The following is a 12,946-nucleotide window of genomic DNA, read 5'->3' as shown; positions in this document are numbered from 1 at the left end:
TATTCACAAAAATGTCACTCAAATAATGATACTACATTCATTGACCCTAAATGACATTTGATCTTGATCATGCGACCTAAGACTTGTCAGTGATACCGATTACCCCTATGTCCACAATTCATAAACTATATCCATAAACTTTGAAAGTTATGACAGCTATTTAATAATTACCCCCCCAACTTGGCCAAAGTTCATTGACCCTAAATGCCCTTAGACCTTGGTCATGTGACTTGAAACTCAATCAGGAAGTTCAGTCATATTTGATTACCCTTATGGCCAAGCTTCATGAACTAGGTCCACATACTTTCTAAGTTATGCTGTCATTTAAAAAAAAACTTCACCTTCGTTTAAGATTTGATGTTGATGTCGCCGCCGTCCGAAAAGAGGCGCCTATAGTCTTATTCTGCTATGCAGGTGAGACAAAGGATCACTAGTCTTTCGTCAAGTCTTTCGCAACTTACAAACACCCACCTGGGGACTCTAGACTTTATGAAAGACTTGAATATTGCAGGCAAAAATAGGTATTCGATCATTTTCAAACGTGTCACCTTACGTGACAGTATGATCTACCAACGAGAAGTTCATCTGTGTTGGAAAATATTGAGAAGTTTCAATTTTATTCTTGAAGGAGAATGAAACCATTGGAACAAGATAGCTTGTGCGAAAACAGAAAAATCAAAGAAACAGATCAACGAAAGTTTGAGAACAATCGGACAAATAATGAGAAAGTTATGAGTATTTCAATATTGCGATCACTAATGCTATGGAGATAGCAAATTGGCAATGCCACAAAGAGGTGTGATGTCACTTGTGAACAACTCTCCCCATTACTTTAGTATATATTTCACTAGAATTGCCTCTTTTATCACATCTATCCATAAATCATATGTTCTGTCTACATGAGGGCATGTAATACATATTTTTTAAGAATACATCATGGATAAAGAGTTTGTATCATCATAAGAAAAAGCAAAAAGAGACATTTTGAGGGTATTTTATAGTCCACCAAAGGGAAAGTTGTTCATCAGTGACATCACACATCCTTGTTGCATTGCCAATGTGAGGATCTCCATAGCATTAGTGATTGCAATATTCAAATGCTCATAACTTTCTCACTATTTGTCCGATTTTTCTCAAACTTTCTTCATTCTTATTCTTTGATTTTTCTGTTTCTACACAAGCCTATTTGTTCCAAAGGTTTCATTCCCCTTTAATGTACTGGTATATTTCCCTCAAAATTCATAACAAAATTAGCAATAACTGTTAAAAGCTACTGATATTGTTCAATTGGATTGGCTAACAGTAAACTTGTTATACGAATTTTGAATTTTTTTCTTTAACAAGTGTTTATGAAACATAACACTTAGTCCTGTACACAAAGTTCATCAATTGATCAAAACCTCTTTTTATGATCGACTGCATTGAACACAATGTGCATCTATGTGTACCAACCATAAAATCAATTACTTAATTTTGTGATGTATGGTCTTTTTCATTTCATCTGTATGGATTAGAATAAAAATTAGTGCACCATTTTGGAAACTACACAAATGAAAGCAGGGCCCTTTAATATAAAGGGTTGCAATCAATTGCAATAGTTAAAGAATGATTCTGATTGTTTTTTTGTCACTTGAACAAAATATGCATGCAACAATGACCCTGGTTTACAACTGATTGCAAAACATTTGCGTTCGACGAGAAAAAATCTCCACATAATATGTCAACATGATTAAAGAATTTTCACAGCCTTTATTATCAAAAGACACTTCTTCAAGAAAAATATATTTTCAATCATACTTTTTTTCATTTGAAAGATATATATATACACAACTTAGAAACTGATTTTCAAAAAAATATACAGCAGCAAACAATGTAATAAAGTGCATTAAATCCATACTGACAAAACATTGCAAAAGAGATCATTACGCCATACTGACAGGAAGAACATATATGTATACACATAAAATGGAAGATAAGGAAAACAAATTCTTTTCTCTGTAAGACATTGCAACTTAAGCTACGTTAGACCATTGCCTATCAACTGGCCGCAGCCCTCTTGCGAGAACCAGAGCTTTCCTTTGTGGGCTACAAGATCGACCAAAACCATTTTAGGAAATTAAGATTCTGAGAGAGAAACGTATTTGATGTGACAGAACATACCTTTGATTTGCGCTTAATCATAAATCACATCACAGTTCTAAATTATTATGTGATCATGTCAGAAATCAGTTTTCTCTTAGGGCAATTTATCCACCCCAACAAATCATTTGAATAATTTGAATATAAAGAGAAAAATCAATGAGCACAATGCAGAAATTTCATCGAAATTTGATGTAGTGAAATAGCAAGGACTTTTGCAATTTATCTGAATTTCACACTAGCAGTACAGAAACACTGTTGGCGCCAACAGAGGACTAACAGAAGCCTTGACACATCTTACAGATTGCGATATTAATCGTTGATCTGAGATGTAAATAACTTGTTGTTGTGACTTAAGGTATCACTGCAACATTGCCGGGTGAGACAGGGCCTCTGTTTAGTGCATTGTTAGCACTAACAACATTTCTGTACAGCCAGTGCTGGTCAATTTGCAAATGAGGGAACCGATGATATCATCCACTCACTATTTCTTTCGAACTTTGTTACAAGAAATCTGCATATCAAAAGTTTTTTTTCCTATAACATAATTCAAAATAATAATAATAATCCGCTTTTATATAGCGCTTAATCCATCGGAACGATGTTTCTAAGCGCTTTACAGATATATTATTACCCCGGTCATCGGATTCAATCAGTCATTCCCGCACACAATGTGTGTACATCCTCCACTCCCTGGGGAGTATTCCAGTCAGTCACCTGTGAGGCGCACACAATACTGGACAAGCTACAATGACTTGTACAATGACAAGCTACAAAAACCAAAATTGATTCTTGCCTGAACATGTGGAAATGCTCTTGTTGTAATTTAGGATTGGACAAAGAGTTTCCGTATTGTCAAATCTGAAAAAAAAGAAATATTATATCATTTAAACACACAAATAAGAAATAGTGAGTGACATCATCGACTCTCTCATTTGCATAGCAATATGTTGTGCATGAATATGCAAAACTTTACAGTGTTAAAACTTTTGTATTTTACATCTGATTTTTGATGAAATTTCTAGGTTGTTGATTTTACTCTATTCATTCAAATCCACTATTTTGTTTGCTGGGGTGGACTTAACTTTTAAGAATCACCTAGACAACACCAAACATTTACCTCAATTTATATCTCAATTATTCTTTATGGAAAAATGTTTCTCTGATCACCTATTGATTGACATTCTTAAGATACATGTATGCAAAACAGGAACAAAAATGTATATACTATCTTTTCTGTATATTTTGGTCCAATAAAAAATATAAACATTTGCTTCTCTTGTTTATCAAAATGTGTGACTTAAAATTTTAGATATTAGGGTTTAATGTGCCTTTTACAGCCATGATTATATTTCAAACAAACAACGCATGTATATTCAATGAAAAGTACATGAAAAATTATCAATTTGATTTGTCAACATCACAATTCAACATGAAAATTAAAAAAAAAATTATATTCACACTTGACAGTTTCCTCTATCATAAAATTCAGCCAAAATATGCAGTTATTGATATATATACAACAGGTTTCTCATTCTCTAATATATGATCAATTTATACAAACCAACGGTCTAGAAGTACTTCAAATTGTGACACAACATTGATACAATACTACTACAGAACATATACGCACCTATAAAAAAGAAACAAATTACAATAGTTTCTACAGATTCACATCAACTTAAAACATATACATGTACATCAAATATCTTTGTTATATACCGATTACTTTAGACATTACTGTACATAAGTTTATAACTTTGGCATTCAACATCAATTCTATACACTGGCCCAAATAGGGGTACTACATGTACATGACCATATACAACATACTCATACTTTCCATTGCCAATATATTATATTACATTAAAGGCTTTATTTCAAAGATTATCATACTCTATAATATTTGTTGTTTATATCATTTATTACAAATCAATAATAAAAAAATATATTTGTCCTTCAATGTTTTCTATTGTTTGTATTTTCCTATATAACATATATCTATCATTCCAGGACCAAGACAGAACAAAGTTTGTATTCTAATCCTTTATATACAAATCACAAATAATTTTAATAACAAATAAAATGTTTGAGTTATCTTTCATAGAGATAGTAGGATATTCAACACTATATCAGATAAAAAATAAAGATAATTGTTTGTTTAAGCATTTTTTTTGGGGGGGTCGAGCCATCAATCTTTAAACTTTTACAAAAGTTTCTTCTAGGTCTATATAGTGGTGTATCTATAGATAGCAGTGCCTGTGGGAAAGGGCTGAAATTGCACCCCTTCAACTGTCTAAACGTCATTGCTTGATTCACTTGTCCATGATATCCAGGATGTCTTTTTTTGCAGACCCCTGTAAGTTTTGCCCGGGATACTTGTTCCCCTTGCCCCTTTCCCAAGATACGCCACCGCTTGTACAACAATCTGTGGGAAATTCTGTAAAACCTAGCTAAAACATTAATAAATTCTATAAAGTAATGCGATTATTGTTTCTATGTGTTTTACTTAAATCTTCAGCATACAGACTATAATATAGCAGATTGCACAAATTGGGTGCCATACATTACACGCATTGTATATCAATGATTACATGCTTTGATGCTAGTCTTCACGCACAAACATTTGGTTTTCCTAATTAGAATAGTCACTTAATGCAGGGTCGGAGAAGCCAGAATAGAATCACCATGTACTGTAGCTACCTCTATCAAACTCTTATTTGACAAAGAGAGTTTGGAGTCTAGTCTTATAGACTAGACTATAGACATAGTATATTTGTTTGAAGTAAAAAATTGAGTCTGTACCTTCAGACTACTTTGATGTCAGCTTTGAGATGAAATAAAAGATATTGATTGATATGACACACATTGAGTTCAAACAATATACCTACATGTATATACCTATTCTAAGACTATTATTGGTATAACTTCAATTATTCTCTAATTTTGTTCATTCCTTAGAAAATACAAAATACACATGAATCATATTTGCTCATATACAGTACATCAATATGCTCAGGTAGAAAAATATAAATATATTTTTTTTTGTTAAAGAGCAGGCCTGTGATATACATGTATCTTTCATAAAAGAAAACAATATATATGTATACATGAATGTATATATACAATGAAAATACAATTGGGTGAGAATATTTTTGATGGAAAACATTTAATCAATTGTCATTGACATGAAATACATGACTTCAGGGAATCCTCTGATATTCCAAGACTCAGTATTAGCATCAAATTCTACGTTTTATTCCAAAATCGTGTCGCAGAGCAATCGTAAGGTGTGCGGTCGCCTTAAATCAACACCAATATGACCGCATTCCTACAAGCAAGCATGTGATTGGTACAATGCAATTCCATACACCATAATGCAGATTAAAGGAATGATTAGATAAAACTTCCTTGTATATGGGGTGAAAGACCGCTTGGAGTTGCACTATTTCAAAGTCCTGATTCAAATGCAGTTGATATGAAGCAATAAACATACATGTACTTCTGTTATGAATATATCCCATTATGTTGTGCACGCTGAATGCACTCCTGTATATTCAGTGTCATAGGGCATAGGACCATAGGAGACTGAATGATTTTGCCATAATACATGTTTTTCATAGGCTCCACCAGCCCACAGGATTACAGACATGCTGGTCCGAATTCACAAAGGTGGTTTTGAAAACCCACGGTTGAGTCCATGGTTTATGCAGATTTCCTGTACAAATTACGCTTAATTTAGCGCGAGTATAAAACATTCCAATGCTGATGCGCGCTTTTGTCACAGTGCGCCAAATTGATGCCTGTTACCATGGTTATCCACGCTTTTTTATTCATGAGTCCACTGTTTGAGGAGTGAACTCGTAAATAAAAACAGTGGACTCATGAATAAAGTAGATAACCACGGCAACAGGCGTCAATTTGGAGCACTGTCACAAAAACGCCCATCAGCATTAGACATTTTTTATACACACTCCCGATAAGCGCTAAATTAAGTATAATTTATACAGGAAATCTGCATAAACCATGGACTCAACCGTGGGTTTTCAAAACCACCTTTGTGAATTCGGGCCGCTGAGTCTCACGTCTTAGGGCATGAGACTCCTGCTTTTCTGGACTCTTCCGCCATTTCTCGTTCTCACACGTGTATCACTGCCTATCCTCATAAATGTACACATCATACATAATGCCTGGTAATCTCAGGGTGAGTCACATTACCATGCCTGAAATTTTACACCCCGCTTGTCTTGGAACCTCTGGGCACACTCTCCCATGGTTTAACATGATAGAAGTCATGGTTATATTGACCAGACTGTTAAATGAGCACATTTGATTTTTTTGAAGGCTATTTGTCTTTATTATTTGTCGACCAGTCTGGATCCTTATTCATACAATCATAACCTTTATCATGTGATTTACTCCTGGTTGATGCGACCTCAGTCCTGTTTCATTCCGAATCTGGGCCTTGTTATTGTGAGGACAGTTTTTACTTATGTGGTTTACAGTAGACCCTTCTTTACATTCCCAAGGTCCTCCTTCTTAGACTAGGTCTAAGGATAACTGGGACCCTGGACCATCATAGCTGTGAAGGTTCACACTGATATATTGCAAGTTCTCCCAGAAATGATTGAGACACTTTTTGATACCAAGGTCCTTACTTTCCAAACAGTAGGTCCTTGATAGGACCTGATCCAGGCCTAACTATTACTGTGAACTTAAGACCGTATCGTAGCTGTGTAAAGTTCCCCTTCATTTAGTACAGGTCCTTACTTTTAAAAGTATAAGACCCATTTGTCCTGTACAAGGCCCTATTCATCACGCGATCTAGGGCTACATTACAGCTGTGCAGGTTCTCCTCAATGTGGTCTACATTAGGTTCTCCTTGACCATGGTCCAGGTCCCTATGGTGTAGGTCCTGGTCTTCATCACCGTTGCATGGCCATGATACAGGTAATACTCTCCAGCATTCGCTGTCGGTGATTACAGCTCTCCACCCTGGCATCGATCAGGTCCTGGTCTGTTATGGTGTCCAAGAAAGCCACGTTGTCCCAGCCATTGTCGTACAGCTGCTGCTTATACTGCATCAACCCCAGATTGCTCAGCCACTCGGTGATGGTGATCGGCCGCCGTAGGCTGTCGTACTCCTGTTTGAACCCCAGTGGGCGGGAAGGGAGGAGTGGTTTAGGGGAGGAGGAGGAGGGGCAAGAGTTGGAATTAAGGATTGTTTTTGTTTCTTTCTTTTATGTTTTTCAAAACGTGTATGAGTTGATCAGGTTTACTCCTCTGGAAGAAATCAAAATGAAAATAAAAGCAAACGAAAAACACCAAATAAAACACTAAAACTAATCACACCACCGAGAAAGGAAAACAAAATGGAGGAAAAGGATGGAGGTACATGTAGGTCATGCTAAAATCATAGGGTTATTTTTCATTTAATTGATTTTTTTTCAGCAGAAATGAAATCAATGCTTTTCATATCCTTCAAAAACCACCAAACGAATCAGAATGTTAAGCACTGCAATAATTCTTTTTTAGAAGATTTGAAATGGCAAAACAGCAAATGCAATCATGTTAATGAAATGGGAACGAAGCTGAGTTAAGTTTGTGAATAGGCATGTGAGGACTTCTCATGAATTTCATCTGGAAATGAAAATGGAAGAAAAAAAAATCAAAATCATAGACGACAGAAACAGACTTTAAAGCGCAAAATCACGATTCTTTTTTAATTGTACCAAGGTACAAAACCATGGACTTCCAGTAAGCAGATCTTTTGTATTACCACACTTCATTCAAGCATGAATTTAGGTTCCTTCGCCAGAAGTGTGCAATCAATGATTGCCAATTATAATTTGATTCTTTATAGTGTATGTGATGAAATAAACATAATTCTAGACATAAAATCTGCATATTCATGGTTTTGTACCATGGTACAATTAAAATTCACCCTCGTGACTTTGGGGCAAAGAGATGGAGACATGAAATGAATGAGCACAACATGCCAACGCCAATAACATGTACATGTACCAACTTATAGCAAAATGCAAATACACAAAAAACACAAATGCATTATGGATGTAGCCTTTTCTAAAGCTGTAATGGAATATTGGGGCCTGCCTGTTCAAATGCCACAATTCAGTGGATTCTCAATACAACGCACAACCTATTGATTGCATCGCACAGACCAAAATTAGTAATCCCTCATGGGAAGAAGTCAACAACTGTTGCGCACGCTAATGCATGCATGCACTTATGCTGCACTGGCCGATGCAGCTCGACTGGCTTGCATATGCTATTTATCAGAGTCCAAGAGGTGGAAGAGAAACTTGCCGCATATTTCTCTGCAAAATTTGGACAATTCTAGGTGAATTCTTCCTCTGCTTTTGCCATATGGTTTTCATCTCTGAAGCATCACAGTCACATTACAATGAACAAGCACTGTGCGCTGCCTGCGCAGGCCCTGCGCACGATGTCTACCCCAAATTTAGAAATTGGCCTGTCCGCCCGCTGCAATCGGTAGATGGCGTACCGCATTGTGAATCCACCAAGTTGATCTGGGGCCCGTTGCAGAAAGAGTTGCAATCAAACGCAACTCTAAAAATCATGCGCAACTTGATTTTCAACCAATCAACAGCGCGCATTTGGGACTTGCGATTGACTTTTTGGCTTGCGTTTAAACGCAACTCTTTCTGCAACGGGCCCCTAATCTATCTGAATTATGTACCAGCAATGTTATTATTCTTCACTTGCATTGCATGAGCTCCATACACAACTATCTAAACACAAAGGATCACATTGATTTCTTTTTTAAATTATGTATTCACTATTCTCATATATTTATTTATTTATTTATGCCAATTGATTGATTTATTTTATTCATTTACTTTCTAATTCATTTATTAATTTACTTTAATATTTATCAAGGTATTTACATGTATTTGTTATTTTTTGCAGGGTCGGGGGGTTGAATCATTCATTCTCTATGAAAAATAGCCTTCAGGTATATGTATATAACTACAAAAACTTCAAGATTGCTGAAAATGACAAAATTATACATCTGCAGAGCTGCCAACCTGAACAAGAACATTTCAGTATTTTTAAAGCTGAAAATCAGTATTTCCAAAGAAATACCATAGGACAACACATAAAACTGAAACTTTGAGAAATCAGTATTTTGTATGAAACCATCAGTATTCTTCTCATTTTGCAGTACTAAATACTGAAAATCAGTACTACTTGGCAGCTCTGTATCTGACATTTAATTCTACAGTACTGCATTAAGAAAAAAAAAAGAAATTGAAATAGAAGCAAAAATAATGAAAAAATCATTCATTCCTGCCAATTTTTTTTGTTCAATTTAGGCTTCGACTCATGCAAATTTTTGTTTTTTAGAGGTGTACAAACACACACGCACACACACAATAAGAGAAAGCACAATGTGAATGTTATGTAGGATTATCCCCATGCAAACAAGTTGAGAGCCAAAGTGGCTATAAATCATATTTGAGGAGTAAACAAGTTAGGATTTTGAAAACATAGCCCTATAAAGCATTGCTCACTCATCACAAAAAGTTTACATTACACTGTTTAAAAACACCTTAGTCCCATAAATTTAATACTACAGCTTGCAGGTACATGGACCTTTTTACACGATTTGGATATATCAAAATGCAATGAAGATACCTTACGAAAATATCATCTGATCTGAAAAATACTGATTCTATGGTTATTGTTTGTGAAGATGCTTGCAAAATATGTGACAAAAATGCATTATGCAAATACATGTATAAAGATGCATCAATATTTTTCTGTACAAATTTTGAAGTTTCAATGTTTTCATCCTCACAAAAAATGTACATCTTAAGTAACTAAAGGACAAGTCCACCCCAACAAAAACTTGATTTGAATAAAAAGAGAAAAATTCAACAAGCATAACACTGAAAATTTCATCAAAATCGGATGTAAAATAAGAAAGTTATGGCATTTTAAAGTTTCGCTTATTTTCAACAAAATAGTTATATGAACGAGCCAGTTACATCCAAATGAGAGAGTTGATGACATCACTCACTCACTATTTCTTTTGTTTTTTATTGTTTGAATTATGAAATATTTTTATTTTCTCGTCATTGTCATGTGAAATGAAGTTTCATTCCACCCTGAACACGTGGAATTCCATTATTTTAACATTTTGTGCTTCAGGCAAGGAGATCCTTATCGTCAAATTCGTAAAAATTGAAATATTGTATAATTCAAACAATAAAAAACAAAAGAAATAGTGAGTGAGTGACATCATCAACTCTCTCATTTGGATGTAACTGGCTCGTTCATATTACTATTTTGTTGAAAATAAGCGAAACTTTGAAATGTCATAACTTTCTTATTTTACATCCGATTTTGATGAAATTTTCAGCATTGTGCTTGTCTGATTTTTCTCTATTGATTCAAATCAACATTTTTCTGAGGTGGACTTGACCTTTTTGGAATAACCCAAGTCAATTGGCCTCTACGGCAGCCAAGATTGTCCCTTAATTTCCTAACAATCTTGTTCATTGTGGCACTATTTCTCAAAACTTGCCTCAAATATGACAAAAAAATTTCATCAATTGTTATTCTATAATAATTTCTGTATGTGCCCAACAGTTAAAGCCTAATGATAAAATCCTATAATCATGTTAGTACAAAAAAGGTCTAATGCTATGAACTTTGTGTATTACCCAATCGGGAGATGTGCACCAAAAATCATTCCCGAATAAAAACAATTGCCCCGGTTAGTTCAAACGAGTCCCATGACCAAAATGGAATAGCCCGAATGATTAAATACCTGTTATTTATTCCAACCCAGTTTAGCATGAATATTCAATTTGTGCATTAATTGTCTAAGATCTTACATATTGGGTAGACGAGTTTGGACCGTCTTAAAAAGACTTGAGCTTGATCAAATTAATCTCAGCTATGGCAAGCCGACATCAACTATGGAAGGCCAACATCACCATGACCTAGAATGAATATGTCTCTTCAAAGTGTACATGAAATATCAATAAAAAACCTGCATGCTTCATATTTTCAATATATTCTCATGAACCATTTTGTTTCCGAAGCGAGAAGAACACAACTCCTGTAGATGAAGAATTATGATTTCCCAGGCTTTCAATAGTTGAGATAGATTGGATCAACTGCAAATCTTTGTGACACTTTGACGGGGACAACTCATTCAGAGACCTACATGTACTAGGATGTCCTGCCATTGACAGCTCATTCAGAGACCTACATGTACAAGGATGTCCTGCCATTGACAGCTCATTCAGAGACCTACATGTACAAGGATGTCCTGCCATTGACAGCTCATTCAGAGACCTACATGTACAAGGATGTCCTGCCATTGATACTTACTTCCATTTCAGAATCATTTGGTCTTCTTGGGGGTGTATTCTGTTTAGATTTCACAGGAAGAGGAGGAGGTAGACCTTCTAGAAGTACTGGATCATCGTCGGTAGAAGACGAGGAAGGTCTGCCATCAGGAGCCATTCTCTCTGTGATCCTGAGCGGGAGCGCCGGTTTGGCATCTCCTCTATCTACGCTAGATCGGTTGCTCTCGGGGGATGAATCACGACTGGATCGTCTCTCCCAGTGGTCACGCAACGCGCTCACTTTAGACGCACCCTGCTGACCCGGTAACGGAGGAGGCGTTCTCCGCGGCGGCGAATGTCCGAGGACCATTCCCTCATCGGATGTCTCTGAATCCGAGCGATCTGTACACAGAGGAGGAAGCGTATGCATCGGTCTTGCGGGGAGAGGCGGGGGAAGGGCAACGTCTCGGGAGAGTGATCTCTGCGTGGGCGGGGGCTGTCGGGAAGGGAGCGGAGGTGGGGTGTCTGAGTCAGCAGGTACCGACCGACACCCTCTGAGACGAGGCTTAGTAACCTGGTTCATCCCACGATTGACATCTGGCCCCGTTGACTGGTCACCTGCTGCGGTTCTGCTGGGAGATATTGCATCTACATTCAATCCCATGTACTCCCCTCCATCCATTGGGTTAGTACTCATGGGCGTGGCACTCATCGGGATAGAACTCAGTGGGTTCACGCTCATGGGGCTAGCGCTCATCGGACTTGCTCCGACGCGTGGAGGCGGTAACGGCGGAGGCTGTTCACTCTCTTCCCCGACTCCATTCTGATTCATCGCTTTCGCAGTCGATAACTTGAGACCGTTTTTCCTCCTCGTTGGGGGAACAGGGGCGGGGTCACTCTGAGGTGGAGGGAGAGAGGCGGTGGAGATGTTCAGATCCCGAGGGCGGGGTGCGGTAGGTATAGGCGGAGCAGCTTCTTGGGACTTCCTTGACTGATCTTCGCTGGGCATCTTGTTAACCCATTGTCTCATCTTGTTCTTGGTATTCTCAATTGCCACTGAACACAAACAATTGCAACAGCAGAGAAAGATCAATCAGTAAATCTTCATCCATTAACAAATAAATATCAAATCCAAAGAACAAGAAAGATGTTTCTTAGTTTGTTTTCAGCTTGTTCTGCAATGAAGGACTGTCAATACAGCTATCTTTGTAATGTAGTATTGTCTGCCAATACAAGACCAAATTTTCTTCACATTCATGTCAATTTTATCTAACATTAGAATGTTGATATCTGCATGTCAATGTAAGTAAAACATAATTTTAACAAACTTTAATATCATCTTAAACATGTGTCTGTGTTGTAAGGCACTTATTTGTAAATTTGAAGTTGAAAATTAAAGCATATAGTTCAAATTATTTTGATAAATATATACGAAATAACTTACAAATATTTTCATATTATTG

The 12,946-nt window shown here is 36.6% G+C and overlaps 1 protein-coding gene across 4 annotated transcripts in view; it reads right to left on the bottom strand.

Moving 5' to 3' along the window:
• Positions 1 to 6,032: 6,032 nt before the first annotated feature.
• Positions 6,033 to 12,946, bottom strand: part of LOC121429959 (phosphatidylinositol 3,4,5-trisphosphate 5-phosphatase 1-like) — a 105,693-nt gene continuing 98,779 nt past the window's right edge. For 2 of the 4 annotated variants that reach the window (XM_041627227.1, XM_041627228.1), the window contains 2 exons: positions 11,527 to 12,539; positions 6,033 to 7,283 (listed from right to left, as the gene is read on the bottom strand). In XM_041627227.1, the coding sequence (XP_041483161.1) occupies positions 7,065 to 7,283; positions 11,527 to 12,539 (1,232 nt within the window). In that variant the 3' untranslated portion in view covers positions 6,033 to 7,064. Of the gene's footprint in view, positions 7,780 to 11,526; positions 12,540 to 12,946 lie in introns of all 4 variants that reach the window. The other 2 variants (XM_041627229.1, XM_041627230.1) reach the window with 2 other exon arrangements.

Source organism: Lytechinus variegatus, chromosome 16, assembly GCF_018143015.1.
Source record: "Lytechinus variegatus isolate NC3 chromosome 16, Lvar_3.0, whole genome shotgun sequence".
NCBI classification, from domain to species: Eukaryota; Metazoa; Echinodermata; class Echinoidea; order Temnopleuroida; family Toxopneustidae; genus Lytechinus; species Lytechinus variegatus.
This window is presented reverse-complemented; position numbering and strand designations above follow the sequence as displayed.